This window comes from Tupaia chinensis, unplaced genomic scaffold (assembly GCF_000334495.1).
Source record: "Tupaia chinensis unplaced genomic scaffold, TupChi_1.0 Scaffold000140_1, whole genome shotgun sequence".
In the NCBI taxonomy this organism is placed as follows: Eukaryota; Metazoa; Chordata; class Mammalia; order Scandentia; family Tupaiidae; genus Tupaia; species Tupaia belangeri.
Window position 1 is genome coordinate 8,178,298 of NW_006159610.1, and position 26,624 is coordinate 8,204,921.

Consider the following 26,624-nt stretch of genomic DNA (forward strand, 5'->3'; position numbering starts at 1 on the left):
AAGAGAGTGAGGGAAAGTGAGAAAGCAAGCCACCAGACCCAGGACTCAAACCACTGAACTCCCACTCAGACTTGTGGGGAGTTCAGTGTCTTAACCACCACACTACCTACCAACTTCTATCGCTGTTTTCTTTTTTTTAAAAAAGAGAATTATATAGTTTTATTTATCATTATTATGTTTTTAAAATTTGCTACAGAGGATCTGTGCATGAGAGAGGAAGAGAAAGATGAGAAAGCAAGCTGTAAAGTCTAGGAATTGAACCATGGTCAGACATGCAGGAGTCCAATGCCTTAACCACTATGTCGCCTGCTGTCTCCCATCACTGCTTTTAATGTAAGGGGAAAATCAACTGAAAACCAGACTAAGTCCCATTCTGCCTTTCCTCTTGATGGTCTCTCAGGCAGCTTGAAAAGGATGAAAAACATTCTAGCATAAACTGGGATTTTAAATTCTTACAGAAATATTAACAAGACAGATGAAATATTTAGTAATGAGTGCTTCAATAATTAAATAATACTCAATCAAATAAGACTACAGCTGATGAAATGTTCAGTCATGAAATAATCCATCTCATAAAGATAATTTCCTTAAATTGAGAGGAAAAAAACCATTTAAGCTAGTGTATAAATAGCCACTTTTTAAAAAAGGATGGTTTTGGGGCTAGCTGGTGAGGTGGTGGTTGGGATGGATGTACCCCACATGGCCCACTTCGCAGTTTGAGTCCTGGATCCAGCAGCTTGAAAAACAGGCTGTGTGTGTGTGTATATATAATCCCAAGAGAGGGAAACAGATCAGAAGGGACTGGGGTGTGGCCATCCCCATAGGGTGTGATTTCTCAGTCTCTCTCTTTCTCTGTCTCTTTCTGGTGAGCACTCTTTCTCTATGGCAAAAAACTAAACAAACAAACAAAAAAAAACAATAAAGAGGGACCAGCAGTTAACGTAATGGCTATGTTGCTGGACTCCCATGTAGTTGAACCGCGGTTCGAGTCCCGGACCTGGAGGCTTAAAACTCACGCCAGGCATGTGTGTGTGCATGCGTGCCCAAGATCCTGAGAGGAGAATGAAGGAGAAGGGACTACAGCATGGCCATCTCCCCACCGGGGGGTGATTTCTCGCTTTCTGTCTCTCTGTCTCTCTCTGTCTGTCTGGCGAGCGCACGCGCCCTATAGCAAAAACCTCTCCAAATAAATAAATAAATAAATAAAAATAAAAAAATAATACAGTTCTAACTACTGGTTTGGTATTTAAATGGCTAGTATAAATAACTGAAAATAAACCCAAAGCATTTGATTAAATTCTATGATCCCTAAATTATTTAAAATCCAGATGAAATATCTAACTCTTTATCGCTAACTAGTAAAACTTCTAAGACAGATTTTATAAAAAGGAAATAAACTGCAATAAAAAATTATATACAAAGGTTCAGGTTTTTACCTAGTCAAAATGATTAACTCTATATATGGTCAGGAAAAAACAAGTTTTTCTTTATTTGGAGAATATACCTAAAACTTTGTATAAACAAAAAACACAGTAACAACAACAACAACTGAAAATAGAAAATGATCTATTCTAAAGCTTCCTATATCTCCAGATTCACATTATCTAAATATCTCACCTGCCATGTTTTCAATGTCCTTCCACTAACATTTCCAGCTGGCCCAATTTAGAAGGGAGAGTGGAATTACTACTATACAATCCTTAAGAGAAATGAATGTCTAGAGGAGTTTCTGAGCAGCTCTACAGAGCTTAGTGATGCCTTAGCAAAGGAGGCTGGTAAGGACAGAAAGAAATGGAATCAAATGCAGATGATTGGGTACTAGGTAAGGCAATGTTTGGGGAAAAAGAATGAACAATGAAAGGAAGATTAAAAGTGAGGCAGGGTGGGGACCAGCAGTTAGCATAATGGCTATGTCACTAAACTCCCACATAGTCAGCTACAGTTCAAGTACTGGACCTGGTGACTTACACCAGGCGTGTGTGCATGCGTGCCCAAGATCCTGAGAGGAGAAGGGATTGCGGCGTGGCCCTCCCCCCTGGGGGGTGATTTCTCGCTTTCTGTCTCTGGCAAGCGCACGCGCCCTATAAGCAAAAACCTCTCAAACAAACAAACAAATAAAAAAAAGAGGCGGGGACTGGCCTGTGGCCTAGTAGTTAAGGGTGCTGGATTCCATTTGGTCAACTGTGCTGTTTGAATCCCAGCTTCCACTGGGTGTGATGGCACCTGCCCCATGGAATGCCAACCCCTACAGCTTGAAAATCATGCTGGGTATGTGTGCGTGCATGCCCACGTCCTATTGAGGGGTGCTTTCTCCCTCTTCCTCTCTGTCTCTGGTGAGGGCACATACCCTGTGGCAAATGTAAAAAAAAGAAAGAAAAAGAAAAATGAGGCAAGTGTACTAAGAAATTACAGAAGAGTCCCATCAATTAAAGGATTCTTTTATTCTTGTGCCTCAAAATGTCCAAGCTTTTTGTGCATCCATAGGCCAAATCAATTTCCTAAAATCTGTTAGCTACATGCATGCTATTCTATTGTGAAGAATAAAACCCTATCTGAAGATTATAATAGTTAAATCTTTAACATGACTAGAGGATTTAGAAATCACACACTTTAATGTTTCCAATCTGTTATGCTCTTTTATTTCTTTCTTATTCTCAATTTATAAAATACAAGAAATATCCTTTTTCACTATCTTTCTTAAACTGAAAGTCACAAATCAATTTCTAAAATCATGATAGTGCTATTTATCTTAAGCTACCCACATGAAGGGAAAGGTATGCCACAATTACCATGAGTAGTTTCCCTGGCTGAAACCTATGATAGTGGTCCCATAAGATTATGACACACAGTCTAAGTATAAAGTTGGCTCTAAGATAGTATCTTTGGTTGCCTGCTACCTAGGTTTGTGTAAGTGGGCTCTATGATATTCACGTAATGACAAAATCGCCTAATTGACGCATTTCTCAGAACACATTCCTGTCATTAAGCAATGCATGACTGTATTCAAATAAAGAAAATTTTTCAAAAATTTATTTGTTGTACTTAAAAACTAAAGTCTTTCCGATTTTCTTCATTACTGACTTCAAAGAAGGATGGCATTTATGCAGATGTTGTCTGTCTGTTGGAAGAACCTTGAATTGCTGGCTGTATGTACAAATCATCACAAATCCAAACGGAGTAAATGAGGTAGAAAGAGGCTGGTATTGCTCCCTAGGTCAACTATAAAGTAGAGAGGGCCATATTTTTGACAGCCCCTTCACTTTGGGTTCTCTGAATTATTCTAAGAATATACAGACTGTCGCATTAGTAACTTTCTACATAAGGAAGTGTTGGCATCAGAGTGTGCTAATGATACCTCACATTGTGGAGTGCAAAAACAAGAAGAGCATTCATTTATCCTAAGGAGTACTTTGGGCAAAAAGTTTAAGGACAGAAATTTTATGAGCCACAGTGATAAAGTATGACTGCTAAAATATGCATCACAAATGGTAAGTATAAGCTAAACTAATAACAACTTTAAAAAAATCCAGTACCTAGCTGTTTGGCAACAAGAGTTATCTAAAAGAAAAAAACAAACGAATCTAAAAATTCTCAAAGAATTCTGTACAGACTTTTTTTCTTTTTAGGGGAGGGCGGGGCTAAGGGAACAATGTATTTAAAAGAAAACCTGACCTCTACACATGTAAGACATTCCTAATATGTAAAAGAAATAATTAAAAAGAATTCCAATTATGACATTTCCCACTGAAAATCCAAAGTTAAACCATTTACTCATGTCAAAAATGTCACTCCTCAGTAGTATCCTTTGGTTATTTGCACCCAAAATTTTAAAAAAGAAATTTAGACCGTTGCTTCAAGGAAGTAAAGAATATTAAAAACTTCCAAAGTGTAATAAAATGAAATATTTATAGAAAAAATTTTAAAGCTAAAAATAGGATTATTCAGTTTCACTTCCTAAATTAAATGTTTGGTTTGCCTTTTCTAACACAGGTTAACCTACTGTCATCTTTCCACATGCAAAAACCTGCTGGGGTCCCTAAGAAACTTGAGATAACCAATAACAAAAGTTGCAGGAGAAAACTGAAAGAGAAAACTGAGTTTAATCATTAGAATAACCAATTAAATGAAACAAACTTGGACAGGAAATAAAACCTGTGGAAGAGGCACTGCCAGTTTTTGCCAACAACTATGTAATGTTAACCGTTGAATGTGGAAAATTCAATGTTGAATTTGTCAAGTATTAATTTTAGATTGGGAAAAACTTATGTCTAGTCTTTAAACACATGAATGTTCTTTGGTTCACCTTTAACAACAAAAAAAGAATACCCTAGTCAATGTACCACATAAGCAAACAGGTTCATTTATGTTCCTTTTGTTGCTATCCTTCTATGCTCTCTCACTCATTTGTTTCAGTGGACAGGAAACGCACCATATCCCCCTGCCTGGATGGGTGTTTTTGGAGAAGCACAAGCATATAGACTAAAATCCTCTGTTTGGAAACCAGCCCGATTCAAGGAGGGTTCTGATGCACTGCGGTGAATTTTTGGCAATGAGCGGGCCAGCAGCTCAATAGAGGCGAGAATCTACAAAAACAAAAAAAAAAAAAAAAAAGAAAAAGAAAAAAAAAAAAAAAAAAAAAAAAAAAAAAAAAAAAGAAAGAAAAAACAAAAAAAAAAAAAAAAAAGAAAGAAGAATGAAAATCTGGGTGGTGTAAATCTTTAAGAGCCTCATCATACTTTATAAGAAAATACCTAAAATCTTACATTGTTTTCAATATTATCATAAATGCCTGGAAAAACATGGAAAGAAACTGGTATTTTTCTTTAAAAAGAAAATAAAACTAACAAACTATGACAGCTCTTATCTCTGTATACTGAATGGGAAAAGTAAGTCATAGTTAATTAAGCTTTAATCTACATTGAGATCATTTGCCAGCATTGGAACAGTAAATAATAAAAATTTGAAACCAGTTATATAACTATTTGTCATAGACCACAGAAGAATATTCTAAAAGAGTATAAGTAAGCAAAGCACTGGAAGATTAGTTCTGAACGGAATCATCGCAGCAATCTGTCTTTAAAAGGAACTTAGCAATGGGAAATGTCTTAAATATGCTGAATTAAAAGTAGGACTCTAATAACCAAACTGCTAGTGGCACAAGAGTGAGAAGTGACCAAGAGTGAAAAGGACAGGGAAACTGTACAAATAGATGCCAATACATATAATGTAGAGATTTTCATGTTTTAAGGTACAAGGAAGCAGGTTATGACCTTTGAAAGCATAAAGCACGATAATGCAAGTTCATAAATAAGAGACTGAAGTTTAAAGGGCCAGGCATGATATCTGGTACATGTAGTAAGTAATCCGTAAAACTTTAGCAGACATTATTGTTACTTTTCTTATTGTGCTGGGCTATCAGAACTTCTTAAAAAGTTCAACTGTGATCTTTATAATTATTAATATAAGGCAAAGAAACAATGTTACCAAAATTTTTAAATTCCAAACATAACATGCAAATAAAAATTCAAAGAATACAGAAACATATAAAATAAGCAATATAAGGCTCTTAGATTCCACCCTCCAGGGTAACCACTTTCAAGAGTGTACTGTCTTCTGGACTTTTCCAATGCATAAACATACCACACATGAAAACAGCCCAGGGCCAGCAGATAGCATGGTGGTTATGGTGGTGGGATCCTACCTGGCTGACTATGAGGTTTGAGTCCTGGACCTGGCAGGTTAAGAAGCATGCCAGGCATGTGTGCCCCAAATCCTAAGAGAATGAGTAGAGACTGTGGTGCTAAAAAATAATAAAAAACCCACTAGAGCCCACCCTCACTCACCACCTTTAAGTGGTATCACACTACACATACTTTCCTTTATTGTTGTCTTTTACCTCACCAATATTCAAGTCATTTATGCAGAAATTCCTTAGTCTTTATATCTTTAATTTTTCCCATTGTAGTCAATCAACATTCTTGCATTTATTCTTGCATAGCATAGGTTTTAATTTTTCCCACTGTAGTCAACATTCTTGCATTATTCTTGCATATATACTTATGGAAATAGCTTCTATAGCATAGATTTTTGGTATTTTATATTTATGGATTCTGCTAAGTCCTTCCAAAAACCAGAATAATTTCCATTTCCATCAATAATATTAAAAATTATGAAAAAAAGTTCTTTCCTACTTTCAAACATTGTTCCTGGATATTGCAAATCTGAGGGGCAAAATTGAAACATATTTCATTGCTGTGTGCCTTTTTAGTAATTGCTGTTAAGATCTTAAACCTTTTTCTAAGGACATTGGCTCTTTCTGTCTTTTGTAAACCACCTGTACATATATCCTGTGTCTTTTTTTTTTTTTGGCTACGGACACTTGAGAGTGAGAGTGAGAGAGAGAGATAGAGATAGAGGTAGAGAGAGAGTAGGAAGTGGGAAATCATCCCCATGGGAGGATGGCCATGCCACCATCCCTCTCTTCCATTTTCCTCTTGAGACTTGGGCCACACACGCACCCAGGCCCAGGGTGTTTTTCAAGCAGACAGGTCCAGGATTCAAGCCACACAGTAGGCCATGTGGACTACACAATCAGCCCTAACCACTACCTCACCTGCTAGCCCTCTTTTGTCCATTTTCTACCGTTTTATTTCCTTTTAAAAATATATTTAATATTATTATTTCATTTGCTATAGGGCACATGTGCTCCCCAGAGAGAGAAAGAGAGACATGGATGGGGGAAGTGAGAAAGCAAGCCACTAGGTTCAGGACTCAAATCTATCACTACACCACCTGCTGACCCTCTATTGGTTTTCTTTACTTAATTTGTAGGGGTCCTTTGCATGCTACAAATATTTAGTCTTTGTCACATATAATACAATTACTTTTCTCTTTATTTTTCTTTCTTTAACATTTGTTGATTTGTTTATCTATTTCTTTGTAGTGATTTTCAAGCTGCCAGGTCTAGGACTCAAACCATGGTTGGCCATGTGGGATCCAGCCACCCTAATCACCATGCTACCTGCTGGCTCTCCTTTGTCTATTTTTTACTGCTTTTTCTTTTTCCTTTTTTAAATAATTATTTCATTTTATTATTATTATTTTTAAATCTGCTATTTCAAGCAGACAGGTCCAGGATTCAAGCCACACAGTAGGCCATGTGGACTACACAATCAGCCCTAACCACTACCTCACCTGCTAGCCCTCTTTTGTCCATTTTCTACCGTTTTATTTCCTTTTAAAAATATATTTAATATTATTATTTCATTTGCTATAGGGCACATGTGCTCCCCAGAGAGAGAAAGAGAGACATGGATGGGGGAAGTGAGAAAGCAAGCCACTAGGTTCAGGACTCAAATCTATCACTACACCACCTGCTGACCCTCTATTGGTTTTCTTTACTTAATTTGTAGGGGTCCTTTGCATGCTACAAATATTTAGTCTTTGTCACATATAATACAATTACTTTTCTCTTTATTTTTCTTTCTTTAACATTTGTTGATTTGTTTATCTATTTCTTTGTAGTGATTTTCAAGCTGCCAGGTCTAGGACTCAAACCATGGTTGGCCATGTGGGATCCAGCCACCCTAATCACCATGCTACCTGCTGGCTCTCCTTTGTCTATTTTTTACTGCTTTTTCTTTTTCCTTTTTTAAATAATTATTTCATTTTATTATTATTATTTTTAAATCTGCTATAGGGCACATGCACTCACCAGAGACAGACAAGAGAGAAAAAAATGAGAAAGTATAGGTGCAGGACTCAAACCGTAGTCAGCCACATGGAAGTCTAGCATCTCCGTCACACCGCCTACTGGCCCTCTATTTGTTTTCTTTACTTGATTTGTAGGGGTCCTTTGCATATTGCAAATATTTACTCTCTGTTATATACAATTGCTTTTCTCTTTATCTTTCAATATTATTTTTACTATATATGTTAAAAAATTTTTAATGTAGGGCCAGCAGATGGCGTAGACGTTACAACAGCTGGCTCTCACCTGGCTAATGGTGCAGTTCAAGTTCAGGACCCAGAAACTTGAAAAAAAGTCAAGTGCATGTGTGTGGGGGCTCAAAATCCCAAGAGGAGAAGGGAGACAGAACTGCAATGTGGCCATTCCCCCTTAAGGGGTGATCTCTCACTCCCCAAACCCCATCTCTCTCTCTCCATGCACTCTATAGAGAAAACTAAAAAGTTAATGTAGTCACATCTGCTAATCTATTCCTTTATAACTTCTAGATCATTTCTGCCTTCTTTTTAAAAAAATTATTTCTTCCTTGCGTAAAAGATAGACATGGATGGATAGTACTCCCAACAGGGTTTTTTTGTTTTGTTTTGTTTTTTAATTTGCCAGAGGACACATGAGCTTGGCCCAGAGACAGACAGAGAAACAGAGATACCCTCCTTTCAGAATCCTGAGCATGTATGCACATGTGTCTTGTGTGTTTCTCCAGGCCCCAGGTCTGGGGTTTGAACTGCGCAGTTGGCCATATAGGATCCAAGTGGCTTAACCACCATGCCACCAGATGAACCCCAACAGGGTCTTGATGCCAAAATGTACTCCCAGCCAGCCCCAAATCCCCAGCATGCATGTGTTGGTATACTCAGGAGGTCTACGGAAATGAATCTGGAACCCTCCCATGTGTGTCGGCCTCATGGAATACTGCATTTTATGGCTGTGCCACCATCTAGCTCCTGGCTTTTGCTTCTTGCTTAGGAAAGCCTTTCCTACCTCAAGATTATAAAAATGATTTTAGGGACCAGCAGATGGTGTAATGGTTATGTCACTGGACTCCCACATAGTCAACTGCAGTTTGAGTCCCAGACTTAGAGGCTAAAAAACTCACACTAGGCGTATGTGGGTATGTGCCTGAGGTCCTAAGAGGAGAATGGAGGAAAAGGAATTGCGGTGTAGCCATCCCCATTGGGGGTTGATTTCTTGCTTTCTGTCTCTCTTTTGTTTTAAAAAGAATTATTTATTTATTTCCATTTGTTATTATTATTTTTTTAATTTGACCAGAGAGAGAGAGAAAGGGAGAGGGAGAAAACAAGCCACCAGGTCCAGGACTCGAACTGTTGTCAGCCATGTGGGAATCCAGCACCTTTAACCATCATGCCACCTGCTGGCCCCATCTCTCTTTTTTTTGGAGAGGTTTTTGCTATAGGGCATGTGAGCTCACCAGAAAAACAGAGAGAGATAGAGAGACGGGAAGTGAGAAATCACCCCCCCAGGGGTGATGGCCACGCCGCAATCCCTTCTCCTTTCTCCTCTCAGGTCCTTGGGTACACATGCACATGTGCCCGGTGTGAGTTTAAGCCACCAGGTCCAGGACTCGAACTGTGGTCGACGATGTGGGAGTCCAGCGACATAGTCATTATGCTAACTGCTGGTGTCCCTCTCTGTCTCTTTTGTGAGCCCATGCCCTATAGTGAAAATCTTTCTCTCTTTAAAAAAATAAGTTTTATATTTAATAATTGTGGGGATTTAAAAAATATATATAGATCTCTAGTCATTAGCAGTTTATGTGGCACATAACTGTATGCTGTGAAACGATACCGTTATATAAAGGTAAAAAGCAGATGCCATAATAGTTACATCACTGGACTCCCACACAGTCGACCACGGTTTGAGTCCCAGACCTGGCAGCTTAAAACTCACACCACGCAGTTTGTGCGTGTGCCCAAAATCCCAAGAGGAAAATGGAGAAGGGACTGTGTGGCATGGCCATCCTCCCTGGGAGGTGATTTCCCACTTTGTCTCTCTCTGTCTCTCTGGCAAGCGCATACACCCTATAGCAAAAATCTCTTTTCTTTTTTAAAAATCATTTTATTTAATTTTATTCATCATAATCATCATTATTATTTCAGTTGAACAGAGAGAAACAGAAAGAGAGAGAGGGAAATTGAGAAAAGAAACTGCTAGGTCCAAGACTCAAACTGTGGTTAGCCATGTGGGAGTCCAGTGCCTAAACCACTACGCCACTTGCTGGCTCCCATAGCAAAAATCTCAAAAAATATATATAATAAAAATAAATGAATAGGTAAAACTAATATTTTAAAAGAGCCTCCAATAATCTGGAAAATTCATATAAGCATTTCGTTTTTTAAATATGATGCAATGAATGAAATGTTGTATTTAGAAGTATGAGCATTTTGCTTTTCTTTAAATATCATTTTAAAAGTGGGTCTGGGAATAGCAGATGGCATAAAGGCTACATCGCCGGACTCCCACGTGATCAACTGAGGTTCAAGTTCTGGACCTGGTAGTTTAATCTCACACCGGAAGTGTGGTGCGTGTGAGCCCAAAATCCTGAGAAGAGAATGGAAGAGAAGGCATTGTGGGGTGGCCATCCCCCTGGGGGATGATTTCTCACTTTCTGTCGCTTTGTCTCTGTCTGTCTCTGGAGAGTTCATGTGCTCTATAGCAAAAATCTCTCTCTCTCTCTAAAAAAAAAAGAAAACCCGCCACAACAACAAAAACCCCTGTATTATTAAGGTAAATCAACTATGTTAAATAAGAAATCCTAGTACCTGAATTTGAAGAGAATATAGCACACATTCAGGTGACACTGGTAAACAATATTGGTCTTAAAACTTTGATAGTCTTGGGACCAGCCATTGGAGTAATGGCTATGTCGCTGGACTACCATGTAGCTGACCGTGGTTCAAGACCCAGACCCAGTGGCTTAAACTCAGGCCAGGCGCATGTACATGCATGCTCAAGATCCTGAGAGGAGAAGGGATTGCAGCATGGCCATCTACCCTGGGGGTGATTTTTCGCTTTCTGTCTCTGTCTTTCTGCCGAGCACACATGCCTGATAGCAAAAACCTCTAAAAAAAAAAAAATAATAATAATACAAGAAATTTTGATAGTTTCAAACCAGAGGCTTTCTGAGTTAAAAACAAAATTTTTCCTTAAAGGAACGGTAACTTAAAAACCTCAGTATGTAAAACTTGTATGTAACCCACCCAAACACTTAGCCTCCATTTTCCTCTCTGAGGCAGCCCTTGAAAGACTTGTTAAAATCATCAATTCTGGGACCAGCAGATGGTGTAATGGCTACGTCACTGGACTCCCATGTAGTAAACTGCAGTTGAAGTCCCGGACCTGGTGGCTTAAACTCTCCAAAGCAAACAAAGAAACAAAGAAACAAAAAACCCCATCAATCTTATTCTTTAAATCTTTAAACAAAAATTAAAAATTTTTTAAGAGAGGTTTTTACCATAGGGCACATGCGCTCGCTGGAAAGACAAGAGACAGACAGAGAGAAAAAAAGTAAGAAATCACCCCCCAGGAAGATGGCCACTCTGCAATCCCTTCTCCTCCATTCTCCTCCCAGGATCTTAGGCACCCATGCACAGACACCCAGTGTGAGTTTAAGCCGCTAGGTCTGGGAACTGTGGTCAACTACATGGGAGTCCAGTGATGTAGCCATTACACTACCTGCTGGTCTCTAAAAACAAATTTTTTAGATAATATTGATATATAAAGGATGAGTGAACTTGACTTCTATCTCTAAAACCCAGCTAGGACTGGGCATTCAAAGGCACAGGGGTTCACAAAGGAGCACTGAGTAGTTAGGTAGCAGATTAACTGTGGGAGTCATCATTTCCCACTTGAAACCATACTCATTTATGAAGGCTAAATTAATATAGTGCCATGAGGAACTTCCTGAGCATGAGCAATCACTGCATTTATATTTCATTATCTACTCTAGGTAAGCTCTCTGCTTGTTCAGGAGCGTATTCTTAGTTCTTTGCAAGGCTCATTACAGACTATTTGTTTATTTATTGCAATTTAACCAGAGAGGGACAGAATGAGAGAGAAAAAGAGCAGGAAAATAAGAAAGCAAGCTGCCAGGACTGGGACTTGAACTGTGGTTGGCCATGTAAAGGAGTCCAGCGTCCTTAACTATCACGCCATCTAACGGCCTCGAAATTATTTTAACAATTAGATATTGTATTAAAAAAAAAAGGAATGATTTATTTATTTAATTCCGTTTGTTATTATTACTTTTTAATTTGATGAGAGAGAGAGAGAGAGAGAGAGAGAGAGAGAAAGAGAAAGGGAGAGAGCAAACTGCTAGGTCTAGGACTTGATCCATGGTAGACCATGTGGGAATCCAGTGCTCTCAATCACTATGCCACCTACTGGTCTCAGATACTATCTTTTTTTACTGTCATTATTTTGTATGTGTAAGTGAAATTTTCAAAGATGACATGATGTGAGATACACTGATACATAATAAATGCAAAAGCAGAGACTTCAGCTGTCTTCTTTTTGCAAAGAGATTTGCAAAATATATAAAACACCATGCTTCTCACTCATTTTCTGGTTTTGAAATATCTATTTTTTCTAAATGCTATTTAAAATATTGGTTTTATGGAACCAGCAGTTGATGTAATGGATATGTTGCTGGACTCTCACATAGTCGACTGCAGTTCGCTTCCCGGACCCAGTGGCTTAAACTCACGCCGGGTGCGCGTGCGGGCATGCCCAAGATCCTGAGAGGAGAAGGAATTGTGGTGTGGCCACACCTCTAGGGGTTGAATTCTCGCTTTCTGTCTCTGTCTTTCTGGTGAGTGCATGTGCCCTGTAGCAAAAAACCTCTCCTCTCCCCCCCAAAAAGTTTTACTATTATGTTTAAGTAAGTTCATAAATAGCTGAAGACATACTTTCAGTTTCTAATAGTATAACTGTTAAATAAATATAAATTCTTTGGGAAATCTCCAATATAAATTTGTAAAAAAGAGTTGAGTGGGACCAGCAGATGGTGTAATGGCTATGTCACTGGACTCCCACATGGCCAACCATGGTTCGTGTCCCAGGCCCAGTGGTTTGAAACTCATGCTGGGCACGTGTGCATGCATGCTCAAAATCCTGAGAAAAGAGTGGAAGAGAAAGGATTGTGACATGCCCACCCCCCTGGGGGGTGATTTCTTGCTTTTGTCTCTCCATTTCTCTGGCAAGCACATGCCCTATAGCAAAAATCTCTCTAAAAAAAAAAAAAATTCTGAGTAAGAGCTGCTGGATAAATGTAGAATCTTTCTGAATATTTTGTATCAAGATGCCAAATTTCTAGGTGGATTTTAATGGGATCCAAATTTCTAGGTATACTGCTCAACCTTTTTAAAACTGTCTTCATGTGTTTACTTATCTGGAGTTTGCACATAATGATTTGGAATACAAACTTGGTAAATATAAACTATGTACCCCACCAGAGTGCTCAAAAACCACCTCTGAATGTTAGTCTGTTCTTTTAGGTAGCATGGAGCTTTTTCTTATTTGAGGAAAGAGTTTTCTCTCATCTCTTTTCTTTTTGAGGCACTCTGCCATTAATCTCTTCATGGCTTTTGGACAGTTACTCCGTACCTTACTGAGATCTGGAGATAGGTATCCTCGTCCCACCATAAAAATTATCTGGAGAGAAACAAAGGGCAAATCATTACAATCTTAAGTTGAAAAAATATGTGAACACTGAAAATCTAACAAATTGTACACTTATGACATGTATTTTTCTACATGCACATTATACCTCAATAAGAAGTTTTTTTAAAAAATCAAATTAGTTCTTAGATTCTTATCCATCAGACAGCAGGGAACCCACATTTAATAACAGCAAGCTCAAATCTTTGTGATCCCAGGATTACAGCCAAGGTCTCCTAACTTGCTCAGTGCTTCTAGTCTCTCATTTAATCCACTTCCCATTGACAGGATAACTTGCAAAACACCGATCTTAAAGTGCTGCCTCTTTATTTAAAAAAGAAAAAAAAAGTTACAGAGCACTTCTTGTTGGACAATGTGGCAAGTCCTTGATATATGTGTAGTAGGAACCAAAACAATTAGGCTTTTTAGTGGTTGTTTTGGCACCTGCATTTTAGCCTTTTTGTTGTGGAAATCCTAACGGGGTATTTGACTATACAAATGTGACAGCCAGAGCCTCCTCACTGTTTTAACGGAAGACAGCAGTCTCAGATTTCTAGCAGCATGTGATAAGCAACAACCAGGTAAGTACTCTGAAGGGGGGGGAGGTATCAGTCTTCATAAGCTGAGGGAAAGGGTCTGGACTGCCTAAAGTCCCACAGGATAGCAATTCAGGTATTGTTACTCTGTTATCAACAGAAAAGGACAGCCCTGAAAGGCTTAAAAACATTAGGACATTTGGGTTGTAAATGTTGCACTAAAATGTCACCTACTCTAATGCTCAAAATAATTCTGTGAGGCAGGTACTGATCCCACTTTATAGATGAGAAATTCAAAGCACCAATGAATGAAATAACTTGTCCAAAATAATCCAGCTAAGTAAATAACAAGATTTGGGGGAGAAGACCAATTCAGTACAAATCTGCTTTTAACCATTTAAAAAAATTTATTTTTGTAAGGTTTTTGCCATAGGTGCGCTCACCAGAGAGATAGTGAGAGGAAAAATGAGAAATCATCTCCTTGGGACCAGCAGTTAGCGTAATGGCTATGTCGCTGGACTCCCACGTAGTCGACCGCGGTTCGAGTCCCGGACCCGGTGGCTTAAACTCACGCTGGGCGCGTGTGCGTGCGTGCCCAAGATCCCGAGAGGAGAATGGAGGAGAAGGGATTGCGGCGTGGCCATCCCCCCTGGGGGGTGATTTCCTGCTTTCTATCTCTCTGTCTCTCTCTGTCTGTCTGGCGAGCGCATGCGCCCTATAGCAAAAACCTCTCAAAAAAAAAAAAAAAAAAAAGAAATCATCTCCTTGAGGAAGTTGGCCACATTGCAATCCCTTTTCCTCCATTTTCCTCTTGGGATTTTGGATATGCACTCACATAAATGCTTGATGTGATTCTTAAGCCACCAGGTTCAAAACTAGTAGTTAAGGGACTGGACTCCCATATGGTTGACTGTGTTTCAAGCTCTGGACCTGGTGACTGAAAAAAGGCATGCCAGGAAAGTTTGGGTGTGTGTCCAAAAGTCCCCAAAAGGAGAATGAATAAGGAATTGCACATGGCCACCCCATTTGAAGAGTGATTTCTCACTTTCCCTCTCTTTCTCCAGTGAGTAGCATGCAGCATACAAGTGCCCTATAGCAAATTAAACAAAAAACAAAAACCACATTATTATACATTAGGATCAAATTCTATAGGGTAAATAGAATATAAAAAGTGTGAAAAGGGGTCCAACAAGTAGCATGGTGGTTAAGGTGCTGGACTCCCACATGGCCAAACGCAGTTTGTGGTTTGAGTCCTGAACTTGGTGGCTTGCTTTCTCAACTCTCCTGCCTTCTGCAGTAAGCTCACATGCCCTATAGCAAATTAAAAAAAAATTTTTTTTCAAATAAATTAGTAATTCTTTAAAAAAGGTTTGAAGAGAAAAAAGGATCTTGCAAAACTTCCAAAATTTAATGAAGGGGCCAGCAGGTGGCCTAGTGGTTAAGGGTGCTGGATTCCCACATGCTGACTGTAGTTCAAGTCCTGGACCTGGTGGCTTGCTTTCTCTTGTTCCCTCTTTCTTTCTCACTCTCTCTCTGATCAAACTGAAAGATAGATAAATAAATAAAGTTAAATAAAATAATTCTTAAAACAAAAACTCAATGAAGAGCTTGTGAATTCTTATCAATATAGTTTTAAAATTTTACTGAATACACTTTACAAGGAGGAATACAGTAGCGTCATTTAATAATGGTAACTAATGGTGTGATGGTTAAGGTGGCTGAATCCTACATGGGTGATGGCATAGTTCAAGTCTCAGAGTGGTAGCTTGAAACACATGCCTGGCACATGTCTATGCACGCCCAAAATTCTAGAAAGAGAAATGAGGGAAGAGGAATTGAGATGTGGACATCGCCCCATGGGGAAGATAGCTAACTGTGGTTTCAGCCCTAGTATCTCTTGTCTCTTTCTGTCTGTCTCTGGCAAGCTCATGTGTCCTCTAGCAAACTAAAATGAAAGTTAACAAAACACATCAGAAATTACACTTTTTATAGTTGCTTAAACTTATTAATTTTTTGGCTATAGGGTGCATCTGTTTGCTGGAGAAAGCCAGACAGACAGAGAGAGGGAAAAGTAAGAAATCATCCAGTAAGGGGGATGGCCTTGCCACAATGCTCTCCCCTCCACTCTCCTCCTGGGATATTTTGGGCATGCATACCATGTATCTGGTGCGTATCTCAAGCCACCTGATTCTGGATTCCAGTCATGTCAACCATCATGCCACTGTCTGGCCAAGACAGCAATTTTTATACTACTTAAAAAAATGTACAATGTATGTAAGTTTTTTTTACAATTCTTTCAGGAAGAATTAAGAAAAAAAAATCCAAGATAACTGTCACATTTTCACATGCCTGTAGGATCTGGTCAGCATAGAACACAGTCAGTTACCCTCAATAAACATCTGCTGGAATGAAGGGGTTGACTGAGAAGAGACAGTAGGAAGGAGAAAGTCTTTCCTGAGTATAATTCATGGACAGAAGATTAACATGGCAAATAGTTGAACATTCCTTATCTGGAATGCTTGGGTCCAGAAGTGTTTTGAATGTTTGTCATATATTGGAATATTTGCATATATAAGATCTTTAAGATATAATGGAATATTTGCATGTAAAAGATATATAAAAGATATCTTGGGAGACCAGTTCTGAAGCACAGTGGTGCTGCACTGCTCAAGACAAGTTGGATCTCACACAACTCAAATCTCATGCCAGGCCAGCCTGAAACATGCTGTGCGAGTACTTGAAGTGCTTGAGAGTCCAGGATCCAACTGGCTGGAGGACTGAGGAAATGGCTCGGGTCTTCACTAGACCCTGTGGAGAGTCATCTCATCTCCTCCTTCTCCTTCTCTCTTTCTCTCTCTCATGTGTGCATGTTACTCTATCATGAAGGAAAAAAGGTATCCTGGGGTTGGAACCCAGATCTATCAAGTGTAAACATAAAATTAGTTTATGTTTCATACCAACACATATAGCCTAAAGGAAATTTTGCATAATATTTTTGTATGGCAGAGTTTTGATTGCAATCTGCCACACGAGGGCAGGTGTATAATTTTACACTGTACCATCAAGTCAGTGTTCAAAGAGTTTTAGATTTCAGGACATTGAGGATTTCAACATTTTTGATTAAGGATGCTCTCAACCTGTAATACTGTAGGTTCCTATTCTTTTTCTGGTATATCTTACTTTCAATCCAATCAGCACTCCTGGCATCTTCCCCCCTTCATTCACTGCTTGGTTTTACTGGGGCACATGACTTCTCATTTGTGATTATCAACCCCTGCACTGCCTTAACGGAACTGTAAACTCCAATGAGAAGAGAAACTGTGTTTTATCCATCTTAAAATCCCCCTATATTCCACAGGGCTTTACATACAGTAGGTACTGAAAACATTTTCTACTAAAATAGTTTAGCTATTGGTAAGATACTGGTACACATTTTCTGTTTCTTGAGATTTTAGGCTTAGAACTCAGCCCCCACAGTGTGAGAAAGTCCAAACGGCCTAGGAAGAGGTCCTCATATAAAGGCCCCTGCAGACAGGAACCCAGGACCTGACTGAGCTTCCAGTGAACAGGTAGTGTGTTGACTTCCCATGTATGTGAATGAGTCTTTTTTGGACACGGGTCCTTTTAACACCCAGTCAAGTTGATATGACACAGATACATACTCTCCTCACAGTCAGCAGCCCACATTACAGATACCTAACTGGTTTAAAGTCACTTCATTCTGGGTAGTTTGTTATACTGTAATAACAACTGGCATACACTTGAAATAACAGATATATGTTATCTATAATTTTCTTCTAAGACATGGCACTTCTACTCCAAGAAAAGAAAGCCATGAGGTACACTGTCAATACACCTAACTTAAGTGAGCTCATTATTAATCCCAATTTAGAGAAGTTGCACTAAAAGAGGAAAGGTAGAGTGATGAGAGGAAAGGAAATGATAGTGGAAGAAAAACAAAGTGATTTCTCAGACTTCTAGTATGAAAAGTAACAAAAATCCTGCTTTAAGTATAATGTAGATTGGAAGTAAAATAATGAAAAACGACATACTACGCAAATACTAGTCAATAAGAAAACTGGTGTGACTACATTGATAATCAGGTAAACAGATATCAGAAGGTAAAAAAGGCAAAGTAACAGGAATGGTCATCCCTCAAAGACTGAAGAGACCTATTTTAGAAAAGTATGTGACTTTTAATACTGGAAGGAATTCTTTGTCCAATCTCTTACTTTTGTTATTTAAAAATCAACAAACAAAGCAAAGTGACCAGTCATGCAGGTCTTGAGTCCAAGGCCTTCTGTTACATCACACTGTTTTCCCAGAGTCCTCCTCTGAATTTTCAGTGAAACCTACCACTTCGGATTACAGAGGTGGTATTATACAGAAATGGTACCTATACTGCACAGTAAAAAAGCAGCTGTCTCATTTCCCATGAAAAAGAATGTTCCTGAATTGCCAAACAGAAGTCTAATCTGAGAGCCAAGGAGATAAAAGTAGGAGAAAACAAAAGAAAATTCACATCAAGGAAATGATGCACTATCTGGGGTTACTTCACTGAGGATGATCAGAGTTATCCTTTCAAGATGGGGAGTTCCATGGAAAGTGAAGAAAGCAGACTACAGGGTAATGAAGTGGAATGGGGTAGTAGAATGCTGAACTTGATCTCGCAAATCCCAGAAGGCTACCTATACTACTAGAAAAAATTAACTAGTAAAGGCCTTACCCTTCTGGTGGTCACTCACTCACTTCTCTCATGGAGAGTAAGCCCTTGCCATCATTTATTATACTCCCATGGAGGACAAAGCACCTAAAATGTCAAGAAGTGGATGAGTGCAGAACTCTGGGACGCTTTTATCCATATTTTGGAGATAATTATACTTGTTTCTGTACTATAATTTTATTAAAATAAACTTATTCACTGACAAATGGGTATCATTCTGGTCTTAGGTTCATAAATTTTTATTTGTAGTCTCTGATAAATCACCTAAAACTAAACTGAACATCTGTAATAATTCCTCCAGAAAAAAAACAGGCATAGGAATAGTGAACATGGCACACTTTAGGTCAAATTAATAAGACTGTAAAAGACAAGAGCTCATGAGACTTACAAATAAATCAGACACAATTTGGCTACCCAGTCTGTCCTCTGCAATCAGTCCTCTCAGTGCTCTACGTCTGTCACTAGCACAGTAAGTGGGACATTTCAGCTATGTTCTTCAGCTAATATTTCAGTGCACCCTGAATATTAGTTTCATTCAGGGTTAAAGATTAAGATGAATTGGGTAGAAATGTAATCATTTTTTAAAAAACCCTCAAAACACAAAGACCCAGGTGAACAAGGGCCAAATGGTGTCCATTAAGTATATACAAAATATATGATAACTTATGATATCACATAATAGTTGAAGTGAGAGAGCTATACAGAGCTATCACTGGTGATAAAGAGTGGGAACTGAACTACTGACCAAAACACACATATTACTTAAATGAGGTACAACATGTTTATACATAGAAACTATCATTTCACTAGGCTGGGAAATTATGATGAAATACATACATATAAACCTCACACACTTTAACTCTTTGCATTGTTGATTATCAACTTTGGCATGTGTCAAAATCACCTGGGAAACATTAAAAGTACAAGTGCTTGGAATCTACCCCATTCAGTCAGAATCTGCTCTAGCATCTCCATTTTTTAACAGACTTCTCAGGTGATTCTGATGTAAACCAGTATAAAGTCCAAATATACTTTAATCATGGTTTATATGCTAGCTATCATTTCCTAATTTTAACAATATAAATGTTATAATCTCCCTTTTTCTTTCTCTAGACAAACATGCATTTTTAAAAATGTTGGGGGATCCAAGGTTTTAGTACAACAGTTCACTTTTATTGGCCAGTTTTAGAAGTCTAAGAGAATTTAATATGAGGGAAACAGAGAAAGCAAAGAACTTCATGAGGTTATGTGGGTTCCTTCCTTTTGGGAGGTAAGAGGGGACAGAGAACAGGAACTTAGGAAAGAAAGAAGTAAAAAACATACTTTCCGCCTAGAATTTTCATTATTGAAAAATCAAAGTATGATATAATATTCCTTTTACTTACTTACTTAAATAATAATTATTTTTAAAAGAAACCTTAGTAATTTAAAAAGATTTGATATGAGAAAGTTCCTAGCTAAGCACCTGTTCTGATAACACTATCTGAGACAGAATGAAAAACATAAAGCCCAGATGCCATAGTAGCACAGAACTCATTCCTCCAATAGTGCTATGGTCAAGAAACATAAGGTAAGCGATTGCTACATCTCTACCTTCTAGTCAGAAAGCCAGAAATTTCTCTCCATAGCAGCACTGAGGACCGATATTTCAAGGAAAGGTCTTAATATACTGCCATGACTGCCCAAAGTATAAAAGATTTCTAAAACTGGTAACAAAGATCAAGAGATCTGTCCTACGTGCTTACCCAGGACTCTAAACTTTTTTCCTAGGACTGGAGCCTTTACAGAGCTATTAAAATAAACCCAACAGATGGTGAATATTTACCTGGTCCCTGTTGTTGATATTTGAATAAGGTAACTGTCCAGTCATCAATTCATACAAAACAATCCCAAATGCATACACATCCGACTGAAAGCTATATGGATTTTTATCTTGCATTCTGATCACTTCTGGTGCCTGTAAGAACATAAGAAAAATATTCTAGTTTATTCTTCACTTCAGCTGAATAAAGGCTGCAAAAAAGACAATTATACAGAACAATGTTTTTACAATTAAAAAACATTTAATATGTAATGAATTCTCTTATTAATGGATGAAAAAACAAATCCAATTAAGAAAGATGAAGGAAAAAAAACTTTTTAATAATTTTGTCAGCCACCCTCTCTTTTTCACAATACCATCATTTCCATCTGAATTCCTTCCCTGATGTATGTTTACCATCAGATTGAGTCCCCCCCCCCCCCCTCCCACACGTTTGGGCCCCCCCCCCCCCCATTACTGGCTCCGCAAAGAAATACTAGACCTAGACATCTGGGAGCAGCAAACTATTACAGTAATTGTATTAGAATTTAAGGTTTCCCATCGGCACAAATAACTTTTCTCATCTCAGACAACTTAGAAAATAACAGTAGAATTTCAAGACCAATAAACTCAAATCTCTTTCCAAGCCATGACATAAAACATGCCATGATGCTTTAGTAACAAAACCAACAAACAGCAGGTAGATTTAGCAGAGGGTATAAAGAATCTTTTGGCTGCTACTTCTTGATCAAAGAACAGACTGAATCATATTTGCTACACTGTCACACTTTCCAGTAACTGCACAAAAGTCTTCCCTTGTCCATCGTGGTTTTGTTTGCCACAGAAACATGAATATTGTACAATAAGATCAGGTATTTTGAGAGACCAAATTCGCATAGCTTTTATTACAGGACACTGTTATAATCATTCTACTTTATTAGTAGTTGTTACTGTCTGTGGCCAATTTATAAATTAAACTTTATCCTGGGGGGGGGGGGAACTAGTTAATATAGGGTTTGATACTATCTGTAGTTTCAGGCATCCACTTGAGGGTTTTAGACAATATCTCTTGTGGACAAAGGACTACTGTTTTATACAACTAGATTTTTTAATTACATGAACTACAATAAAGAGTTGATTAAATATTAAAAGATTTCTTTTACTTTGTATCTTCGGAATTGTTTCATTTAGAAGAAATTTAAGAAATTGCAGGATATTAATGAAAACTCTGTGAAAACATCAATTTGATAGCAATTTGATACTGATTCTGCCAGAAAGGCTGAAAGACCATGGACAAGATTACTGGTCTACATCAGACAGGTATCTCACAAGGAGGGGCAATAATGGTGCTCAGCTAGAGCTACAATCACTAACATCTGTGGTGCCTTTGCCTTTCTCACTGCCCAGGCTACACTCCAGCCCGATTACATCACTTCAGAATCTGCGGTAGGACTCAAACATTATCCCCAGTTAATTTTAATGTTCATTCAAAACTCAGAACCACTAATGGAGATCATGGGAGATTCTGCAGAGAGTAAAAGTATAGGGCAGAAGAAAAGGTTGTATCTAGTTGCTTTTGTGATATATTTTACAAATAGGTGCTTTTAGTAATGCAGCATAAAAATGAACCATATACAACTATGATGTAGTGAATAAACCAGAATATTAAAAGGCTAGTTATGATAAACACAATTTTCAAAGCCTGAACCAGTATTTGTGAGACAGTTGAAGATACGCCTTTTTAAAATTTAGTTTTAGTTTTGTTTTAAAGACAGGGCCTCATTTTGTCATGATCCTTCTGCCTCAGCCTCTCAAGTAGTTGGGATGATAGGCACATGGTACTGCCCTGGCTTCTCAGGATGGGTCAGGAATCAAATCCAGGACTCTCGTCTGGCCTTAGCCTGTATCTCACCAGTGCACGTCACCACAGCTGGGTCAAAAATTTAGTTTTATCTCACTGTTGTGGGCAAATGGCTTGATAAAAAGTTGCATGCCACCTATTTACAACAAATGCATAACCAATCCTCAGCTTATTGATGTTACTTGTAGAAATTTCACAACAGTCTCTTTTCTCTCTAAGATACAAATAAAACAAAGTTGGAAAGACCATTATAAATAATTCAGAGGACCACAAAACCTTATTTTTGACCATATTTTTCTCTCTCTCCTAGTCTACAGATGTTCCATTTTTGTTTTTGAATGCCAACAATCTAGAAGGATATATTTAACAAAGAAGTGTACTAGTGGTTAGTCTTTTGTCTCAAAACTCAGCATGGTAGAGTTAAAGATGAATCCAATCTACCAAGGTATCAAGAAAAAAGTAATTAGAAGAAAATATAAAATTCATGTATAATAATGTAAATATGTAAACTAGGGGCTTTTAAAGAGTAGGATAAATCTAGAGATATGATTGAACCTAATTTTCTAGCACTAGTTAAACACACCTTTAAAATAACGATCAAGGGAACCAGCAGTTGACGTAATGGCTATGCCGCTGGACTCCCATGTAGTCAACCGAGGTTCGAGTCCCGGACCTGGTGGCTTAAACTCATGCCGGGTACGTGTGCATGCGTGCTCAAGATCCTGAGAGGAGAATGGAGGAGAAGGGATTGCGGTGTGGCCATTCCCCCTGGGAGGGTGATTTCTCGCTTTCTGTCTCTCTGTTTCTGTCTGTCTGGCAATCGCACATGCTCTATAGCAAAAACCTCTCCAAAAAAGAGAAAATGACGATTAAAAAAATTAATTTTATAATATTAACACTAAAAATCTGTTTTTCATCTTAGGATACACTGTCATCTTTGTTACAAGATGTGTGCCTTAAAGGTGCCAGAGATCCAGATTACAATGATTAGTCTTTCATTTATAATTTATTAAAAGTTAAACATACATTAAGGAACACATACAACCTAGATAATACCAATGACCGAATCTTAAAAATAGAAAGGACACTGGAAATCCACCAGTTCAACCCATATTTCAGATGGGAAGAGTTAGAGGAGTTTATGGCTAAACAGAGTACTAGAATACAGATCTCCAAACTAAACACAATGTCCCCTCCCTACCTTGCCAATTGTCCTAGTTCTATTTGTAGTCATTAAAAAACAAACAAACAAAAAACATAGCTTAATTTAACCCTAGGTTTACATTGACAAACTCAGAATAAATTGTACATTGAATTTTCCTTCTTGGAGACTACTACACATAGTCCAGAGAATTCAGGCAAACGTGGCTTTGGAAGCCATTCCAACTCTTCTGTTCCCAGCACGGTGTCCCAAATGTCTTACTGAAGATTATTTAAAGCTTAAAACTGCACTAAGACTTTGGGATACCTGTTTTCTAACTTTTTGGTCTCAGACTCTTTTTTTCACTCTTAAGATAAGTGAGGACTCTAAAGAAGTTGTTGATGTGGGTTACATCTGTGGATTATTTATCATATTATTATAAAAGTTAACTGAGAAACTGTTAAAATATTAACTCACTTAAATACAATAACAACCATTAAATGTTAATATATATCATCAATTTTTAATGCAAAATAACCACATTTTTAAAAACAACAACAAAAGTTTAGTGGTACTAATACTACTGTGATTTTCTTTAATGTCTGCCTTAATACCAGCCAGTTGGATTGTTATACTTGCTTCACATTCAGTCTGTTGCAGTGTATTGTTTTGGTTGAAGGATATGAAGCAAATCTGGCCTCAAAAAGACAAACCTTATGAACCTTCCAAAAAGTTCCTAGGGACTCTTTAGAACCATTGGCTTATAGAATATTTTCTCTGACCAACCTTTTCACAGCCTGCTGTAGTAACTACATAGGAGTTTTAGTCCCCTTCTATAAGCTTCTCTTTCTTCTTTCTGACAGAGCAGAAGTAGGAAGAAAGGAAAAGAACTATGTAATCCAACATAGTTGGATTACAACATAGTCTCTCATGGGACCAGCAGTTACTGTAATGGCTATGTCGCTGGACTCCCATGTAGTCGACCGTGGTTTGAGTCCCGGATCTGGTCGCTTAAACTCATGCCAGGCGCGTGTGCATGTGTGCCCAAGATCCTGAGAGGAGAATGGAGAAGGGATTGCGGCATGGCTATCCCCACTGGGGGGTGATTTCTTGCTTTCTGTCTCTGTCTCTTTCTGTTTCTGGCGAGTGCACGCACCCTATAGCAAAAACCTCTCCAAAAAAAAAAAAATCTCTCTCTCATTTTTTTTTTTTGTCTTTCCTCTTCTAATTGCCCCATAATTACAATGTTCTTTCTAGACAGAAGGAACTAACTTTCCAATTTAGGCTTAAATAAAATTGTAAAATGCCCTCTGTCAAAAGGAGTAGCTTTCCTAGCAAAACCGTAATAATGGCTGCAGATTACACCTGCCTTAAATTGCATACCTGCTTTTTTTTTTTTTTAATAGGGTACCTAGAACATTCTGAACACAAAAAAATTTACATAGCCAATTCTGAATAAAATTTAAATACTGTATATAAAATACATATTTTTGTATGAAATATTGAAACTGGTTTTATAATATCCTTAAAGAAGAAAGTTACAATCTATTTATATAAAACATAAGAACAATGCTTTTTGTTAAAACTGGAAACTAAGAAAATAGTATACTGAAAACTTCATTGACTTTCTTGTAACTCGGCAGCATCCCAGGATCCAAAAACATAATGAATGGAGAAATGGCCTCAATTCTTACCATCCACAAAATGGAACCAGACAACTGTTCAAACTGATGGGACCCACTCCATCGAGATTTCACTGTGGCTAAACCAAAGTCACCTATTTTTACTGTGAGGTCTTCATGAAGAAATATATCTGAGGTGTAGTTAAGGTAAAGGAAAACAAATCATCTCATTCCACTATCAGAGCAAACATGAATAATTTATGTGTAAGATCTAATTTCTATGATTCTGTAATATTACGATCCTTAAAAGAGTACAGTACTTCATACTTTCCCAATAAATATGTTTTAAACAATACTTTGCTCTATTTTACCTATATAACCTGCTTTTAAGATTTCTAGGGTTTGAAATGTGCTAGGAGGTAAGATGCTTTCCTAAGTTTATGGGAGATGCTGAAACTTTTCCATTAAGCTTTGGTAATGTAGGCCTAGGCATCCTCTTGGCACTGCTGGGCAAGCTGGAAAGGCTTCTCACTGGAAGGAAGATGCTGGCAGACATCTCTTAGTCTGGGCTTAGAGAAGAAGAAAAAGAATTATGTTTTCTAACTTCATTATGTAATTTAGAGCCTTCACTTATATCTCAACTACCACTGAGCTAGGTCAAACAGTTGAAATAAATTAACAGACAATTATATAACTATGTCTTATAGTGCTGATATAATGCAAGGCGAGCAATCAAAAAATATATCTACTATTACTATAAAGCTTTTTGATAAATTTTCTTGTAATGTCCAGTCATTCAGAAACCAAAAGCAGGCTGTAGTCTCCTGCTGTACTATATTCTCATGCAAACTCATTTATTAATTCTTTTTACAATATATTAAACTTAGCATGAAAACTGTTTTAACATAATGAGAAGAGACAAAACACAGAAGAAAAAATCAGGATGTTCTCAAACTTTGCAGACAAATTTCAGGAAGGATACTATTACTCTTGAGGTCTCTGTGGATGATTGACTTGGCGTGTAAATAACTGAAAAACAAAACATCATTTTAGCCTGAAGAGGGCTAAAGAACTCTGACCTCAAAATCTACAGAACACATTTAGGGGAGTAAAAACTTAGTTAGGGTCATGATACAATTGAAAACCATATATTGTGATAAGCCCTTTATGCAGACTATAAATGAATTTAGGATTATAAGAACTTGTAGCTTTTACAGTATAGCCCAAATCTTTTCTACTAAAAGACTTTATCTCTTACTATATAACAATACAAATCTTTCCCCTCAGTCAAGCCTATCTATCCATGTCCTTTAAACATACATTGATACTTAACCCCTATCTCTGTTTTCAATGTTCCCCTGCTACATCCAAACCTCCAAATTAGCTTTCAGTCTATTTTTTTACCATTTAAGAGTAAACACAACTTCTATCTGTGTGAAGCTTTCCCAAGACTAGCCCAATTGCAAATAATCTTTCACCATTCAACTTATTTAGTAATTATTGTAACAATAGTTTGA

The 26,624-nt window shown here is 37.8% G+C and overlaps 1 protein-coding gene across 6 annotated transcripts in view; it reads right to left on the minus strand.

The window, feature by feature from the left end:
• Positions 1–26,624, minus strand: part of BRAF (B-Raf proto-oncogene, serine/threonine kinase) — a 183,336-nt gene that overhangs the window by 10,390 nt on the left and 146,322 nt on the right. Inside the window, exons 13-18 of one of the 6 annotated variants that reach the window (XM_027770526.1) lie at positions 26,090–26,136; positions 25,180–25,298; positions 20,508–20,639; positions 13,283–13,417; positions 4,430–4,583; positions 2,614–3,210 (exon numbers count right to left, since the gene is read on the minus strand). In XM_027770526.1, coding sequence (XP_027626327.1) covers positions 3,161–3,210; positions 4,430–4,583; positions 13,283–13,417; positions 20,508–20,639; positions 25,180–25,298; positions 26,090–26,136 — 637 coding nt within the window. In that variant the 3' untranslated portion in view covers positions 2,614–3,160. Of the gene's footprint in view, positions 1–2,613; positions 3,211–4,429; positions 4,584–13,282; positions 13,418–18,685; positions 18,770–20,507; positions 20,640–25,179; positions 25,299–26,089; positions 26,137–26,624 lie in introns of those variants that run through there. The other 5 variants (XM_027770522.1, XM_027770524.1, XM_027770523.1 and 2 more) reach the window with 5 other exon arrangements.